The following is a 19,269-nucleotide window of genomic DNA, read 5'->3' as shown; positions in this document are numbered from 1 at the left end:
GGTGGCAAAAAACTTTGCTGCTGCTGCGCCGGTGTAACACGAAATTTTTACTCCACGAAAAATTTACCCCGGAGTAAACATTTCGTACGAAATTTCTACTCCGAGTAATTTTTTCGTACGAGAAAAGAACTCCCCAAGGCACGAAAAAATTACTCCCTCCACGAAATTTGTACTCCCCATTTTTTTTACTTCCAGTAAAAATCTCGTACGCGAAAATGGGATGCGGGCGAAGGGATAATGCCAATATGTGATCTCGCGCAAACGAATGTCGCGCTACCCTCCCTCCACCCCTTCCACCACCAAGACTAACAGGGGACAAGGGAGTATACATTTCGTACACCTGGTATGAGAAGTTAAATTGCTCGTGTTAGGGTGAAGTAATTTATTCGGTTTTTATTCGTCAGGGGAGTAACATTTGTGTACGAAATGTTAACTCGGAACTCACCTGTCGTGGGGAGTAATTTTCTCGTGTAATGGGGGAGTGCTTTTTTCGTAAAGGGAGTAACATTTTCGTACGAAATTTTTACTCCGGAGTAAAAATCTCGTGGGAGTAATTTTCTCGTGTTACACCGGTGTACAAAAGCTGACTGACTACACTGAATACAAAAGCTAACAATCACATATCTAGGCGTAGGAATATTTTACTCAATAGACCCTACACACACAACTGCCACACGATACATATGGAAAGCCGTTTGGCTCATAACTATTACAGCTGTAATTTAAAATAAATACAGCTGTATTTAATGATAAATACAGCTGTATTTAATCATAAATACAGCTGTATTTAAAAATAATTACACCTGTATTTAAAAATATATACAGCTGTATTTATTATTAAATACAGGTGTAATTATTTTTAAATACAGCTGCATTTAAAAATAAATACAGCTGTATTTAAAAATAATTACACCTGTATTTAATAGTAAATACAGCTGTATTTAAAAATAAATACACCTGTAATTATTTTTAGATACAGGTGTAATTATTTTTAAATACAGCTGTATTTATTTTTAAATGCAGCTGCATTTAATAAATGCGGCTGAAATAAATTAGAACTTGAATCGGAAAATGTACGACATGCAAAGCGACAATCTCGTGGAGATACTACTTCCGGTGACGCCACTGGATCAGACCCGCCATTGCGACGTCAATTTGTTGCAGTCTGGTAATGAGCCAGAAGAAGTTTTAAGAAGGTAAGCAACGTTTTGTTTGCTTGTTCATTTGTGACTTAATGGAAGAAACAATGCGTGATCTTTGAAACACGGGTACCGGGTCCCGGTTTGATAACCACTGGCAGTGGCAATCAAAAATGGCGTGTAAAACTAAAAGCAACTTTCTGTGTTTTGGAGTTCATTAAATGTTGGGATGAATATGTCAGGTTTGAGGATGCACATTTCTGTAGGTTCATCTCGGTATTCCACCCCCTCGGCTTTCTGTTGTAAATATTAAGCTGAGCACGGTGATCGAATGTGGAAGCTACGTTTGGTCAAAGGTCACAGAAGATTTGCGTCGTGCAGCGAAGGAAAGAATCGCGATCTTGTTTCCGAATCGGTACCTCTTTGTTTTTCATTAAACCTGTCATTCTGCTTGCTCGGCTTTGTTAGATGTTTGCATATCGTGTTGCTATTTTCTTTGCTTTTATTATTGTTTCTTACTTGTGCTTCGTTTATCGATACAACGCAAGTAATAAAAGTGTTTGGCAATTTTCAGGGAAAATGGAATGCTACTTGTAAACTGTACAACGCATGGTGTATTCCAGGATATCTGATCAAGAGTTGGATGCGTTGGTGGAACCAATTACTGCTTCCAACAAGCTTACTGGGTCCTTAATGATACAAGCTCGTCTGAAAGGACAGGGGACAGTACTTCAGGTAACTCTTCTGTGCTGAATATTAGAATAGTAAAGCTTCAAAAAGGAATTTTAAACTGTTGAAAAACAACTGAGAAATGGACCAATGTTTCACAGTCACAGATTCTGATTTTAAAGTTAAGTAATACCGTTTTTATATTTAGTCAAGTTTTGACTAAATATTTTAACGTAGAGGGGGGAATTGAGACGAGGGTCGTGGTGTATGTGTGTGTGTGTGTGTGTCTGTCTGTCTGTCTGTGTGTGTGTTTCGATCCATCATACAACGCCGCAGCTATGGAGGTCAATGCGTTGCTTCGGCAGGGCACTGTGGACTCCCCTAGAGTTGTATTTTGGGACCATGATTTTATGTTTTCCGCTGGAAAACAGTTTACGTTACCTGAATTTGCAGCGTCATTTCCTGGGTGATGGTGTGCATCTAGCAAACGTATATTCCCAAGCTTGGGACCTGTTGGCGTAACATATCAAGATTAAGAAGATCAAGCAACGTCAGGACAGGCCAGGTTGTACAAGTCCCTTCGTCAGGCGATAAACACAGTCGGTTTTTGTGTGATTAAATAATGTTGTAGCCGGGTCAGGTTGCATTGTGCGTTTTGACTGATCAGCTTACAAAGCACGGGTATAGGAACAGGGAATCTTCAAATTGTTTACATTTTCTTTCTTGTTTGATGCGGGTGGGTGGCATAAATCGACGGCTCTAAATGGGGTCAACCAGATCGGTAGATGGGAAGTAACTCGAGTTTATGACAGGCTCGTTGTGGATGATGTCCCTTGTCTAAAAACCAGTTCAAGGTGGATCCGGAATGGTTCTTCGATCAACACGATTGTTGAGTGTTCTGTCAAATCAAGATATCGTGACATGTTTCAACAGTATGTTTCTGTGTTGGTGGATAGTATGGATCAGTGTTTTTCCAGAGTACTTGGAAATAATTTTCAGGTGAGATTCTGATGAACATGTTGGTGTTACGATGCCTTTTCATGTGAGCGTTTGTCAATTCAGAGAATCAGAATATTTGTTCCTGTGGAGGTACTGTATGTCAATTACCTCGGGTGTTTGTCATTTCAGTGAATCAGGAAATATTGGTTCCTGTGGAAGTACTGTTTTGTCAATCACCTGTTATTTTGCCTAGGAGATTCCAAATTTATTTTGATTGTGGTACTGTGGGCTAGGTAATATTTCATGTGGAGGTACTGTTGTCACTTGTGTTGGCTGGTGCCTCACAGATTACAAACACTATTTTGGTTAAAGTACATGTACCGTGGGCTAGGTAATATTTCATGGTGGGGCTGATTTTTCAGAGAATCAGAAAACATGGTTCGCTGTTGTTCTTTTTGTCAAATTAAGCTATAGGGCCTCAGAGATTCCAACATTAGTTAGTATGTGGATTTGTTAGCCAGGTATTATGTTGGTGTGTGACAGTTCAGAGAACCATGATGTAATTTCCTGTTGGTGTTCTGTTTGTCATAAATGTATTGAGCCTCAGAGATTCCAAACTCGTTTGGTGGGGGTACTGGGTGCCAGGATTTGAGTTTGACACAGAAAACACAATTGGTTTGAAGTACTTTGGGCCAGATTTTAATCAATTTCTTTGGTTTGTATTTCAGACTCCCAAAATCTGGTGACAACTTCAGAAGTATGGGATATTAAACACCTTTTACAGGCTGAACAGTGAAGGAGTTGTTAACTCCTGCAAGGAGCAGCAGACAAGTTCAAGGCTTATGTGTAATTCTCAGTAATCTGACAAATAAGGCTGTGTTCACATATCCTGTTTTTTATGCACAGGAATATGCCTCCCAGGAGGGCAGCGTCAAGGCGGGTAGCCGAAGTGACCCGAGCCGCTGCAGGTCGGCCGAGGGCCAGCAACCAGACAGCCTCGCAGCGACAACCCGGTGGGTTTGAGTCAGCCACAGCAGGAGGGGAAGAAAGCGCCACTGCTTTGGCCGCGGTATTGGCAGAACTACGCAGGCTGGGGGAGCGGCAAGAGACCTGCCAAGTGGCCATTGTCTCGCTCCAGAAAGACAACCAACGTCTGCAAGAAGCTGTTTCGGGTGATCGTGAGGCCATCGCCTCAACATCGGGATCGATGACAACCGGTACCAGCAATTCTACCCTGTCTGGCTCGGTTGCCAACCTGGTCAACACAATCACAGGTGAGGCGGCAACCCAATTGGTGCCTGTTGTTTTGTTCGTCGAGGATAAAGTTAAACGCAGGATCTGGGGCCCGGGGCGTCAATCCACAATGACAACTGAAAAGTTTCAAATGGAAGCGTGTCAATGTTAATTGTAATTCAATCTGACAATGATCTCTTTCCTGCGTTCATGCGGTTGCAAACAGACCAGAATTGGTTCTGTTCTGTTCACATAGTACTTTGAGTTCACTTACATGCAAGGGTGATGCACAGTATTCCTATGGAGAGAACTTCATCTTTAAGTGTACTTCGATTAACTGAAGATATTCAATTGTTTACTTCAATGTGGGAGGTGTGCAATGTGTAAATACACATCAACTCAGTCAGTAAGATTTATGTGCTGGTGTATGATGCAGAGCTGTCAGCCCCTATGAAGCTTCATGTGTAGCAATCTTGAATTTATAGTGTAGCAAATGGTGTTTATCTTTAAGTATTGCATCATCTTATAATCCACTGCACCTACATGTTTATATGTCAAGACACAAATGTTGCAATAACTGTGTTCAGACAAGAAAACAGCAGCAGGAACAAATGAACATTGTAGAGTGTCTGTATAACGAAGTAGCATTTTCTGTTTTACAAGTAGCATGCTACATCGAAAGCGTAATAGTCTGCAGCTCTAATTGGGCCACTAATGCGACATGGTGCTTTTGGATTCCACAAGTTATTTTGCATGTTGTTTTTAAGGCAAATATGTCAGAAGCTCCTAAAGAACTTTAGTGGGTAAGCCTGTGACATTGTTGTCCACATAGAGAATACTATATGGTTTCCTATGAAATACCAGTTTTACTCAAGTTGTGCTTTTAAATATTAAACTGCGAACAATATTTCAAAACACTAGTGTAAAACTGGTATCAAACAGGAAGCCATGTAGTATTCTGTTTATCCTACATACAGGGTTCGTACAGGTCATGGAAAGTCATGGAATTTGATTTTTAATTTTCCAGACCTGGAAAGTCATGGAATTTCAATTCAAGTCATGGAATTTCAATTCAAGTCATGGAATTTAACATAAATAAGAAAGAAAAAAAAATAACCTTTAGCACGCCAGCTTTCTTTCGAGTTGTTTCTTGACAACAAAAAGTATGCGGAATTGGAACGAATTACCAAGGAAGATCTTCGCAATGAACTGTGTATCGCGGTGAAAAAAATGACAGTTCGTCAAGTCACAGTGTTAGTGACGGTTATGAAACGGAATTTACGAAAGTGCAGATGGATACAAACAGTGGCTGGTCCAGTTTAGTGAAATGACAGGACCAGCAAACATTACCGATAATCTGACTGCGTAGCAAATGCTTGACTTGCTTGTCAAAGAGACACTGCGTAGAAACTGACTCAAATTCAGTGCAAAGCAAGCCAGTGTCAAAACTGGCAGTGACAAGATGTAAAAAGTTTGCGTGTTCGGAAATGGCGACCTGTGGATCTAGTCATGGAAAATGTTATTGAGGCTCATGGGAAAGTCATGGAATTTTGTTTCTAAAAACCAGTGGGGACCCTGTACATACTGTTGCATGTTCATTGCTGTAAATGTCCCTTTGTCGAAGCGCCCAGATTGAAGAAGCTTAAAAATTGAACCTGGATCTCTCCGAATGCCTCGTGTAATCTTTTATGTCAAAGCAAGGAAATGTCACTGGTGTGGTGTTTACGTTCTTAAAATTCTTCCGAGTGTTCAAAGAAGGACGCTTGTTTCGGTATTGGAGGCAGTGAAAAATCAGGTCCTTGTCAGACAAGACCTCTTTACACATGCAATGTAGAGTGAATGGTATTGTTATGACATGAGTGGTATGTCACGTTAGTGTAATAAGTTGTATTCTTACACGCTCCACAAAGGCACAGAGTACGGGGAGCCATCCCGCGGGTTGATCCTGGTGGAGTAGCTGTCAGAGCTTTGGCGTTGAGGCCCACGAGACGTCGTCTGTACCAAGTATCAGGACCAAACGCTCTCTGGCATCTAGACGGATACCACAAGTTGATATCGTGAGTACAGCTACAAATACATACACTGGGCACAAAAAAATCCTTTTTAAAAATTTGGTGAATGTTGAGTGTGTCCGGTGGTGGGGAGGATGTTGGGGGTTGTGCCAGTTTGAACATGGAATTTGAGTGGATTGATACAGGTGGCATAAGGGTGATAAGGAATTCTCTTATTTTATGACGCTGGAATCTTTCTTTTAAGACCTACATAACCCTGAGATAATAAGGTCTTATAATGGGGGTAAACTTACAGAGGTTATGAGCAGAATATCTTAGAGAACAGCATACCTGCCAATTGCTACGATTTTGGCGCAGCATGCTCCGATTTTGCAGGAATTGCTACGCTGCTACTCTAAGCCCTGAGCTGCTACGCTAAAAAAAAAAAAATGACAAGCGTGCAAAATGTTCACTTATTGCTTGACAATCAACAATGAACATTGCATAACTAGTCGAGTACCGATGGCTGGGAACCACTCCGTTATGACTCGATATTGTCCACGTGACTTGCTTAGCAAATCGTGAATTTTATTGCAAGCATTCGCATTTCCGGTGACTCTATGCGCCAATTGTGAATTTGATTAGAATATGCAATGCACTTGTTAAGTTGTAAGCTGTGCACAGTGACGGTGTTAGAAGTGGAAACTGGAGGGAGACAGGATAAAAACGGGGAAACGTAAGGGTGGTGAAGATTATGGTGCAAGTTCCACACCGATGCGGGCAAATCATTTTCAACGATTTTTGCCGAAGAATTCGACAGACTTTGCGTGTATAGGTAATAATACCTGCTATTCCGACTTGGTTGTGTGACAGACGTTTTCTTCCACACGAGATTACGTTGATTGTCTAAATCTACTTTTTGACGGAAGTGGCCGAACAACTGTGAATGACGTCTCGTTATATGGGAATGACGTCACAGTCATCGTCACAGTCTGTATCTTTTGAAGCATCTCATTCTTCATGACGTCTTTCTGTGTCTGCATCCGCAAAATGTTTGTTCATTCCGGAATCTTTGTCATCTATGTTCAGAACTCTGTCCTTATAGTGTCAGACAAACAGGCCTCCTGAGCGAACCACTTTCCAAGGGAAGTTAAATTCGCGTATGGAAACAGTACTGTCGTCTGGGGTGCCGTTTTCAGTATTCTGAGCGTTGAAGAATCTGTAAAGAGAAGAAACGATAACAGCAGGAGAAATAAAAGTCGTGTGTGCATTTTATGTTTTTTTGGAGTGACGATTTTGAGTTTGAATCCGTTCTTGCCATGCTCCTAAAGCGTGTAACATACAATCTTGCATACGTTTGCTTTAGTAGTGGCAAAGAAGGAAAGCGTGTGACATTGAACTATGTTTAGACGGTTGTAATGTCGTAGAGCTCTCAGAATCTTACAAACGTTTTTGATGGCATTTTAAATGCGGGCTTGCGATTCAAATTTAAGATTATGCGAGTGCTACGCTTATAAACACCAATTGCAACTCTGACATTTGGTGAAAGTTCCAAAATGCTACTCTTTGGGCTTCACAGGGGTTGGCAGCTATGAAACAGGGTCTTGAAAATGTCTTGTTTGGGATCGTAAAAGGAAGGGCGTCTTCTAAGGGGTAGGTGGGTAACGAAGGTGAGTCGTGTGCAAGTATTTTCTTTTCTTTTCTTTTTATTTTGTCATTTTCTGGATATGTAATGAAAGACTGGTCCATTGATGATTTCCCCACGGAATACAAAACATATTCTGGTTATACCTTACCATTTCTACTGGGTGGTTATTTAAATTTGGTTGCTTGGTGTTTTTTTTAACAATAAACACCCCTTCAAGTTAACAGAGAAATAAGCAGAGGGGGGAATACTTTTCGGTGAATACCAAGCTACCTAGTCCTAACAAATAACCACCCAGCAACCAGTCTGAATCCTCGATAGCTCATAGGTTGAGAAACCACACTGTGTGGTCACTGCTTGGTGACTGAAAAGTTCTGAATGCTCAAATATTCGAAAGAGGAAAGAGCTCATACATACTCAACTGCATTTACACTATTCATTTCAGGTTTCAACACACAGAATCCAATATAAGATCCATAAGTTTGGTTGTTTTCTAAATCAAAATCTACGTTGTACCAGACACAAGGTCTCAAGGCAAGTAACTCTCATATTTTGTGTAGAAAATAGAGTTGTTCCCATTTTGCATTTGTACAAATAAAAAGACAGTAATCTGTAGGTCAATTATATTTCACTTCATAAATAGAACTTTTTTTCCCGAGATACTTAAACATGAAAAGAACGCAAAAATATTTGCCTTATCGTCTTAGCAGAACAACTATGTACTTTATTTTATTCGAAATTAAATTAACTGCTATAAAGAGTTTGCAGAATTGCGCAATTTTCACAGAACTCTTCAACCATGGATTAATCACATGCTTGTGCAGGTAGACTGGCTGAGTGAATAATACTTGATCAAAATAATTATGTGTGCTGTGGGCAGGCTGTCTGTCTGTCCAAGGACAAAAAATGTAACGTTGAGCTGTTATCTCAGAAGTTTATACAGCTAGACCTCTGAAACTTTGCACACTTTTAGGGTTTGATGATTTCACGAAGTGACCGCAGTTTCGTTGACCCTCATCAAATTTTGGGGTCACAGCGGGGTCATGTTCGTTTAATAAAAACTTAACGTTGATGTTATCTCAGATGTGTTTTTAGCTAGAGCTTTAACCCTTAGGCTGGTTGTCGCGACATATGTCGCGCTACTTTACGTATGCTGTCACCTGGTTGTCACGACATATGTCGCGCTATTGGCTCAGTCTGTTTGGTCGGTTCCGATTACCTCCCATTGATGCGAAAACCTATATGACTGTTTTTTGTTATGTTTCTCTCTGTTAATTCACCAGTGGCTATGTAACATGTGTTACAGAATTGCACCGGTGTAAGGGTTAATAGTACGCACACTTCTAGGTTTTGATAATGTACCAACTTGACATAAGATTGTGGGCGGGGATGTAGCTCAGTCGGTAGCGCGCTAGATTTGTATCCAGTTGCCTGCTGTCAGCGTGAGTTCGTCCCCACGTTCGGCGGGAGATTTATTTCTCGGAGTCAACTTTGTGTGCAGACTCTCCTCGGTGTCCGAACACCCCCGTGTGTACACACAAGCACAAGACCAAGTGCGCACGAAAAAGATCCTGTAATCCATGTCAGAGTTCGGTGGGTTATAGAAACAAGAAAATACCCAGCATGCTTCCTCCGAAAGCGGCGTATGGCTGCCTAAATGGTGGGGTAAAAACGGTCATACACGTAAAATTCCACTCGTGCAAACCACGAGTGCACGTGGGAGTTTCAGCCCACGAACGCATAAGAAGAAGAAGACGACATAAGGTTGATTGACCTTCGTCACAGCCCACTTCGTCAACATCACGGGCCAAAGAACAGGCCTGGGAATGATACGCCTTTCGTCGTATTTACGACGAAGTCCTTTTCTAATTGTGTAAGAAAAGAGCCTCCGTGTGCCCTTAAAAATGCTTAAAACGCAACATTTTCCCGTCAGTACGCCCAAACCACTTTTACTCATTCCCAGGCCTGAAAGAATCTAGACACAGCCATCGTCGAACGCTGAAGAAGAAGAAGATTGACCTTCGTCAAGTTTTGGGGTCACAGGGGGTCATGTTCGAATCAAAATATCTTAACATTGATGTTATCTCAGGTGTTTTTGAAGCTTGAGCTTTGAAACTTTGAACACTTGAAGGATTTGATCATCTACCTACGTGACCCTAGTTTGGTTGATCCCTGTCACATTTTGGGGTCACAGTGGGGTCAAGTTTGTAAAAGCTTTACATTGCGGTTTTCTCAGTTATTTTTTATTAAATTTCACTGAATTGTATGTGTTATTAACCAGCAGACATTACCAAAATTTTGCTTATTTTTATCAAATTTTAGAGTCCCAGCAGTTAGTGGAATCCTCCTTTTAAGACCTACAAGACCCTTAAGGCTTATGGACATGACGAAGAAAAGTCATATAAAGCAATTGCTTTTCTTGATTTATTTCTTTGCAAAATTGAAGAAAGGTGGATTAAATGGGTTACACACCTTTTCTCAATGATATATATTAAAAATAATGGTCTTGATTCTCGGTCATGAAAAAGCACTTTGACCATTACTTTTTAATATTTACTGAGCATGTTACCTGTACTTATTTCCCAATAACTCTTTAATCAGAATTTGTGTGGTGAAATCACATATGGAAACGGATCTCTGTTTGTTATATTGCAGGTGGAAAATGGTGATTCATGGGGCAATCGATGGCTTTAGCCGGGCCACTACCTTCCTCCATGCCACCGAAACAACAGGTCAGAGACCGTTCGGGATCTGTTTTTGGGTGGAACCCAACGCTTTGGACTCCCGTCAAGAGTCCGCATGGACCATGGTGGCGAGAATCTGGATGTCGTCGCCCTCATGAATGAACACAGGGGAGAAGGGAGAGGCAGTGCGATGCAAGGCCGCAGTGACCATAACCAAAGGATCGAGCGTCTCTGGCTCGACGTCTGGAAAGATGTGGTGAACCCTTACCATGACCTGTTTACTGCAATGGGAACACCACAGGCAGAAGGTGGTCTGGGGATACTGAACATGGACAATCCCATTCACTTGTGGGCCCTCCACTATGTTTTTCTGCCCAGGCTGAACCGGTCCCTACAGTGGATTGTGGAACAGAAGAACCACCAACCCCTGAGGACAGAGCGCAACAGAACTCCCCTGCAGCTCTTCTTCAGGGGGATGCTGGAGAGACGAGCCAGCACATCCACAGCAGTACAGGACTTCTGGAAAGGGAGAAGCCTTCAATCGATAATCGAGGACCATCCTTTGCCAGACAGTCGTTAGGATGTGCCTGCCACGGCTTGCCCCCTCTCTGAGGAACAGCTCGTGCAACTAACGGAGCGCATTGACCCTCGGAGTGGGCCACCCACCGATCAACATGGTCAGATGTTGTTCTCCAGTTCGTTGCCAACATGCTCGAGTAAAAAAAAAGTTAGCTTGTGGACACCCCAAACCTGAAGTGTATAGCAGACCTGTGAACCCATACGATTTTGCCATATTTTGTACGCTTGATTGTCCAGACTACAAGCAGATTGGTCAGTGGAATCACAAGAAAAATTCATTGTCTACTTTTATTTACAAGCGCATTCCAAAGCCGATCCAGTGTTTTGACACATGATTACTGCTTTTGTCAATGAAAGAAGCATTCGTTTTAAATTGTAAACTTATTAGGCTACTTGCCCTATCCGCTCTAGCCACGTAATCGTGCAATAAATCTGCAATATCTTGCATGGCGTTGGGAGGTGTGCCTCAATTTGCGGGTTTGCTTTGAGACCTCAGAGTAAGGATGTGTCTGGGTGCAGACACTTCGCCTTCAAAAAAGTTAATTTGCACTGAGCAGCATTGGGCTGCAACAATGAAAGCCTCAAAAACAATCATAAAGTTTGTTCAAAGTACCAAGCATGGTAGAAGGTATAAGCAACTGTTTTTTTCAAATTGGTTTAAATCTGCGCTCTAATTCTAAACCAATCTTTGTAAAGTGGAAAGTCATTCAAATAAAGCGAAATTATGTCCGCTGTGTATTTTATTATTTTTAAACACAGGTACTGCACCACGAAAACAATATTGCTAAAAAAAAAAAAAAATATGTACACTTTGTGAAAGAAAGTTGTAAAGAAAGTTTTACACAATGATTTGCCATTAGGTTACCTGTTTAATTGCACCAAACAGACATGGGATTCTTCCGTAAAATTACGGAATTCCGTAAATTTTTAGGCTCCAGGGATCATTCTTGAGATTCGTGCAAATCCGCTGAGAAAATGTTGGGGTATATGTAGGTAAAGACCCAAGTTTTTCGGCCGGTCCGCTGATCGCGACGCTCCATTCCATACTATTCTTGAACGGTTGGTTCCTAAAACGGTCAGACTGTTGCTGGTCGATCCGTATGGGAACGCGCTCTGTGTCTTTGTCTCCTACAGTCACCGTTTCAACGTAGCTATCGGGGATTCAGTATAAGCTAAAGCATACCGTATGAGAATGATTCGGCGCCATTTTTACATCGCTTCGAGCCACTTGCCAAAATGATGAGGAAGCTAAAGCGAGACGAAACCGTTCTATCCCGGGAAATTGACCAGCAGAAGTACAAGAAAAATCTCTGGAGATTCGACTGGCTCGATGAAGTTGTATCATTGAGCTGGAAATACGAGAAAGGCCAGAAGACACAAGACGTGAAACTGAAAGTTGGCGATGCTTTTGCTAAAATCAACTTGCCGGGAAAAACTTAGTGCACTTTGTGCAACGATGTTAATGTTATCAACTACGGTTCCAATGGAAAGACTGCCCTCAAAAGCCACTTGAAAAGCAACAAGCACCTGACTATCCTGAAAACCCAGTCGTGTAATCAGTCACTGGGGTCGTTTGGCACCGACGAGGTAAGAACATTGAAACCACACCGTCACACGCCACCACCCCCCCCCCATCCCCCTCTCTCTCTCTCTCTCTCTCTCTCTCTCTCTCTTTCTCCTCCTTATTTTGAGTCTTAGCGTAAAATTAATTTGAGAAACATGGAAAGGGAGGGGGGGGCTATGATTAAGCTGAAATATGCATTTCAGGGCCATTTTTGTGTGTCTAAAATACTAAAAACCTTCAGCTTCTGGGGGCTTTGCCCCCAGACCCCGACCAGGGGCGTTGCCCCTGGACCCTACTTTTTTTTTCCTTAATTATCACTTTTTCTGAATCCCATGTCTGACCAAATTTCTTTTGATGTATCTATAGTATAGATTTATAAAGTTGAAAATTGCTGAAAGTTTTTAAAACAGACTATTGTTTTTGAAAAAGACCTTTGTGTATTTTTAGGTTTATTGATGCTAGATATATTTATATATATCCCATGACCTCCCTTCTTTGTCTCTGTTACTTCAGTATGGGTATATATGTTGTATTTTTATAGCTCAATAAATACATCATGGACTCCAAAAAATATATGATAGTGCAGATTCCGATTTGGGCAAAGGACTACTTTCCTCCCGACCTTTGACCTCGCTCGCGCCGAACAATGTGACACATTTGTATGAAGTTCTAAAATCGTATTGCACGGCTCAGAAAACCATATCAGTTGCACGCAAAAATGAATCTCAGAACTGATCTGATGTATGAGATGCAATAAGCAAAAGTTTCTTTCATTATGAAAGCAATGCAGGTCGAAAAAAACGAACATTCAACTTACAAGATAACCAGATGCTAGCGAACCAAAACAAAAACACGAGTACCCTCCCCTTGCATCGTTAGCAGACGACTTTTGAGAATCTGTCGGTAGTGTGTTTTGCCGGTGTGCGCCTTCAGCTATCAAACATCGGCTGTTTCACGTGTTTTGCGAGCAAGTCTACTCTTTTGCCTGGCTCTGCAGTAAGTCCACATATTTTTCCGTAATCCAGTCATATTCCTTCAAAATGCAATCAATCGGCGGTGACAGACGTGTCGGTCGCGTTTTCCTCTCACCCATACCAGTTTAAGTTCATCCATGCAAACACACTCGCAAAACAGTTTATCACGTAGATACATTTCAAATAGGGAGCAAATGGTTAAATCTAAACCTACATATTTGTTCCTTAAGATTTGCTTCTCTGTCAATAAGCCTAATTACACACGTTCGAGAAAAACAACGTGGAATCAATTCTGAATCGAGTAAGCCAAATGGGTCCCAAACCCGTTTCGCCCGTTCTGCCGACCTGAAACGCAAAACAAAAGAATTGTGCGCTTCAACTAAATTAATTTCTATTCGACTTCATTACTTTCTTGCAACTTATGAACCTTTACTTAAAGCTTTTAAATGGTCTGAAAGTAGTGTTACCGCGTACTTATCGATGCACTCATTCGTTTTATTTTTTCAGCGACGGTCACTTAGTTTAAGGTTGCAAAAGGGCTAAGTCTCGCTGGCAACAGTTTTACCCTGCACAGATCGCAACAGTGCCGCTAGTAGTCTACACTTTGTGTTTGATGGTAGAATGGGATATACAGATTACAACACTCGTGGTTTTTTATATGGCTTGTATTTCAGTCAAGACCCAGCGGGAATATCAATCGAGAGCCACTCGCCAAAGGCTCGTGTCTCCCGATGATATTCATCCGCTGGGTCTTGACTGAAATACAAGCCATATAAAAAACCACTCGTGTTGTAACCTATACATATATATATGGCTTGCCCAATCCAACGTATAAAGGAACTCATTGTTATTCAGCCATTAACCTTCGCCGGCACTCGTTATCGACTACACACGGACGCATTCGTGGGGCCGTGCAGACCCATGCTTCTCAAAGAAGGAAAAATGTGCATATCCTTCCGTGGCACTCGTGGGGCCGTGCAGACCCATGCTTCTCAAAGAAAGAAAAATATGCATATCCTTCCGTGGCACTCGTGGGTCCGTGCGGACACAGAAGGGTGTTTGATGCAAATATCTCTTAAACGAGTTGGAATTTTTTAATGAGCTTTTAGAAATGCCTCAGACACCTAAAAAGCTATCATCTCCTAAAAGCTCATTAAATTTCAGTGATAATTAATTAATTAATTAATGGTCAAATTTAGACTGCACACGGTATTTGGTAAAATATTATGGGTCTGCATGGCCCCACGAGTGCCACGGAAGGGTTTGCACAATTGTCCTTCTTTGAGAAGTATGGGTCCGCATGGACCCACGAGTGCCTCGGAAGGGTATACACGCTTTTCCTTCTTTGAGAAGTATGGGTCCGCACGTCCCCACGAATGCTTCCGTGTGTAGTCTAAATTTGACCATTAATTAATTAATTAATTAATTAATTATCACTGAAATTTAATGAGCTTTTAGGAGATGAAAGCTTTGTAGGTGTCTGAGGCATTTCTAAAAGCTCATTAAAAAATTCCAACTCGTTTAAGAGATATTTGAGACAATGACAAAAGGTGACGTTTTCATGTCAGTATGTCCCAAATGACATCACCAGTACATTTTTCATTCTATCTAATCTGTTTTCGTTCTATTTTTTCTAATAACATGCGTTAACAATTGATTGCCAACTGGAATGGAAGAGCACAAAAAGTGTAACTTGATATGTAGTTTCTCTAGAGGGAAAAACATCTTCCACTTTCATGTCAGTGTGTCCCATGCAACATACATTTGCCAAACAGCTATGTGTAAGTAGATTATTTGTTAGTGGTATAGAAAATACTGATCAACAATCAAAGTCAGTTTTCACATTCATTTTCTACCTATTTCTTATTTGTTTATTCTTTTGGCAATGGTGAAATGTCAGCAATCGTGTGTCATTCGGGACAGTAGACATGACACCTGACCTTTTGTCACTGTCTCATTTGCAATCAAACACCCTTCTGGGTCCGCACGGACCCACGAGTGCCTCGGAAGGGTATACACGCTTTTCCTTCTTTGAGAAGTATGGGTCCGCACGTCCCCACAAATGCTTCCGTGTGTAGTCTAAATTTGACCATTAATTAATTAATTAATTATCACTGAAATTTAATGAGCTTTTAGGAGATGATAGCTTGTTAGGTGTCTGAGGCATTTCTAAAAGCTCATTAAAAAATTCCAACTCGTTTAAAAGATATTTGCAATCAAACACCCTTCTGGGTCCGCACGGACCCACGAGTGCCGGCGAAGGTTAAAGACATTTTCCGAATTACAATGGTTTAATAGCCAACTTGCACAATACCCCTTTTGAACAGCTCTCTGGTGCGAAAGATAAGGAAGGTTCACTTCCCTACGGGCAAACGTTTTGCTCTCACAAGCACTGGTGTTCTCTGGCTTGTGTAAAAAAACCAAAATAAAATCTCAATCGCCTTACTTTTGTATACAGGACATGCTTGGGTACTTTGAACGAACTAAAGGATTATTCTTGCGGCTATTATTGCCGCAGCCAATAAACCTTTAACGACTTTGTGTGTGTCGGTGTGTGAATGCTCTGATTTGTTTTGCTATTGTGTATTGCCGTGAGCTCTGGCGAGAAGGGGTGATTAATTTATGTTCATTATTATTATGTCTCACTGTGTTTTCACAGCTGTACAGAACAGTGAAAGGGATACTCGTTCAAACTTTGGTATGATGCCATGAGCGCCATAGTTTAACTAGAGTCAAATCAGTTATTTTTCTTTTTATATTCAATGGTGCCTCATTCACCCATATTCATCAGAACATAAGCTTTTTGCAACGTTCAATGAAGGTCAAGGTCCCTTTAAGTTACCTATCAAACCTCATAGTGGTGTTTATTGTTTATGGTTAGTGTTTTCCCCTGGAGCAATTTTTTGATTAGTGCTTTTGTGAACAAGAAACAATTAACAAGTGGCTCTATCCCATTCCCCCCCCCCCCCCCCCCCCCCCCCTTCCACGTGGCGATATAACCTTCGTGGTTGAAAACACCAAAGAAAGAAAGTGTTTTAAACATTTTCAGTTCTCCATTTAGTTTGGTGAAGTAGTGTAGAGCATTTTTTGAACATCAATAATCATGTATGAATTTATTGCATGTTTGTTGCTAGAATATTAATCATTCTTCTGCTGAAGAACTTTGTGCCTGATGAAAGTAAACATTGTGGTCAGTCGCATAGGTACCCCCCGCGGGTTTGGGGGAAGAATTTACCCGATGCTCCCCAGCATGTCGTAAGAGGCGACTAACTGATTCTGTTTCTCCTTTTACCCTTGTTAAGTGTTTCTTGTATAGAATATAGTCAATTTTTGTAAAGATTTTACTCAAGCAGTATGTAAGTGTTATGTCCTTTGTACTGGAAACTTGCATTCTCCCAGTAAGGTAATATATTGTACTACGTTGCAAGCCCCTGGAGCAAATTTTTGATTAAGTGCTTTTGTGAACAAGAAACAATTGACAAGTGGCTCTATCCCATCTCCCCCCGTCGCGATATAACCTTCGTGGTTGAAAACAATGTTAAACACAAAATAAAGAAAGAATAGGCACCCCCTAAAATCAAAGGTGAGTTTTAGATACTAAAATGTGCCAACAATTTTAACAGCACACCCGAGTCCCCTTTTTGACTCACATGCGTAGCAAAAGTGAGTCTATGTACTCACCCGAGTCGTCCGTCCGTCCGTCCGGAAAACTTTAACGTTGGATATTTCTTGGACACTATTCAGTCTATCAGTACCAAATTTGGCAAGATGGTGTATGATGACAAGGCCCCAAAAAACATACATAGCATCTTGACCTTGCTTCAAGGTCAAAGGGGCCATAAATGTTGCCTAAAAAACAGCTATTTTTCACATTTTTCCCATTTTCTCTGAAGTTTTTGAGATTGAATACCTCACCTATATATGATATATAGGGCAAAGTAAGCCCCATCTTTTGATACCAGTTTGGTTTACCTTGCTTCAAGGTCAAGGTCACAGGAGCTCTTCAAAGTTGGATTGTATACATATTTTGAAGTGACCTTGACCCTGAACTATGGAAGATAACTGTTTCAAACTTAAAAATTATGTGGGGCACATGTTATGCTTTCATCATGAGACACATTTGGTCACATATGATCAAGGTCAAGGTCACTTTGACCCTTATGAAATGTGACCAAAATAAGGTAGTGAACCACTAAAAGTGACCATATCTCATGGTAGAAAGAGCCAATAAGCACCATTGTACCTCCTATGTCTTGAATTAACAGCTGTGTTGCATGACCTTGGATGACCTTGACCTTGGGTCAAGGTCACATGTATTTTGGTAGGAAAAATGTGTAAAGCATGCGAGTCGTATGGGCTTTGCCCTTCTTGTTACTTTAGTTGCAAGATCAGTACATGTTCTATCACGGAATTTTGTTTTGTTTTTGTAATTATGTGTATTTAGAGATTTTTCAAACCAAACTATTAATCTTTGAGCTCAGATGTCCTACTTTTTGACGTATTGGTATGTTTATTCAAGGTAAGCTAGACGAATCATTTGTATCAGGAAACTAAAATAAATGAAATTCTGATTTTATGTGAAAAATTGAATCAGTATCACAACAATTTCAAAAATTATTCATATTATGTGCTGGTTAATGACTATTACATTTGCAAGCCAAAGCTCTGTTTGCATTCTGAATTTTGCATGTAAATGTCCCATTTCAAAGATCACCTATATATTTAGGTGTGTGTGTAGTCTTTTTAAGAACATCAATTATATACATTTATTGGATCTTGATTGCTTGAATGTGTATGACACATAATTCTTGTGTATGAATAAATGTGTATGACAAGTTTGAATATTGGATAATACAAATTGTTTGTATGGATTTTGATTCCTGTATGGTGAGGCAATGAACATGTGCGAGTGAGATGTCTATGATGGACAGCAAAATGTAGTTATGGATTCATGGCTGCTAGTCTCATTTCCAGTCATATTAAAAAAAACAAGTTGTTTTTACAAAAACACAAAACATAACTCAAGTTGTCTGCCACAAATACAATTAATTTTAATCAAACAAGTGTCATGCAGAAAATCCACTTTAAATAAGGAAAATCATCACACAATGGAATGCATACTTTATGTTTATCACATCACAAGACACACTGGTAATACTTGGCAGGTGAGAGTTAACCCATCACACAATGGAATGAATATTTTTATCACATCATTAGACTGGTATTACTTGGCAGTTGAGAGTTAACCTATCACAAAATGGAATGAATACTTAATTTTTATCCCATCATAAGACTGGTAATACTTGGCAGTTGCGAGTTCATCCATCACAAAGTGGAATGAATACTTTAATTTTATCACATCATAAAGAATACATCGGTTCTACTTGGCAGGTGACAGCTGAACAGTTAGCAAAACAGTCACTATTTAATACTGGTTACAGAGACGAGGAATTGAGGCTGAAATTTATAAACTAAACAAGAAAGCTGAAATTGTGTGAGCCGTTTGTTCGTTCATGGGCTGAAACTCCCACGGCTTTTACGTGTATGACCGTTTTTACCCCGCCATTTAGGCAGCCATACGCCGCGTTCGGAGGAAGCATGCTGGGTATTTTCGTGTTTCTATAACCCACCGAACTCTGACATGGATTACAGGATCTTTTTCGTGCGCACTTGGTCTTGTGCTTGCGTGTACACACGGGGGTGTTCGGACACCGAGGAGAGTCTGCACACAAAGTTGACTGTGAGCAATAATAAATCTCTCGCCGAACGTGGGGACGAACTCGCGCTGACAGCGGCCAACAGGACTGAGCTACATCCCCGCCCTTGTGTGAGCAGTGACCTTCACTACAGAG

At 40.9% G+C, this 19,269-nt stretch overlaps 1 protein-coding gene across 6 annotated transcripts; it reads left to right on the top strand.

Moving 5' to 3' along the window:
- The first annotated feature begins 984 nt into the window (after positions 1-984).
- On the top strand, positions 985-13,084 carry LOC138955167 (uncharacterized). 6 transcript variants are annotated; one of them, XM_070326835.1, is made up of 5 exons: positions 985-1,196; positions 1,763-1,874; positions 3,654-4,021; positions 5,891-6,037; positions 10,272-13,084. In XM_070326835.1, exon 5 carries the CDS (start codon positions 10,416-10,418, stop codon positions 10,878-10,880), a length of 465 nt encoding a protein of 154 aa, XP_070182936.1. In that variant the 5' UTR covers positions 985-1,196; positions 1,763-1,874; positions 3,654-4,021; positions 5,891-6,037; positions 10,272-10,415; the 3' UTR covers positions 10,881-13,084. The 6 variants fall into 6 exon arrangements, with proteins under 6 accessions (XP_070182936.1, XP_070182935.1, XP_070182934.1 ...); XM_070326834.1 differs by having other exon boundaries at positions 986-1,196; positions 1,714-1,874; XM_070326833.1 differs by lacking the exon at positions 1,763-1,874 and having other exon boundaries at positions 988-1,196.
- The last annotated feature ends 6,185 nt before the right edge of the window (positions 13,085-19,269 follow it).

The sequence above is a fragment of the Littorina saxatilis genome, unplaced genomic scaffold, assembly GCF_037325665.1.
Source record: "Littorina saxatilis isolate snail1 unplaced genomic scaffold, US_GU_Lsax_2.0 scaffold_645, whole genome shotgun sequence".
Classification (NCBI taxonomy): domain Eukaryota; kingdom Metazoa; phylum Mollusca; class Gastropoda; order Littorinimorpha; family Littorinidae; genus Littorina; species Littorina saxatilis.
This window is presented reverse-complemented; position numbering and strand designations above follow the sequence as displayed.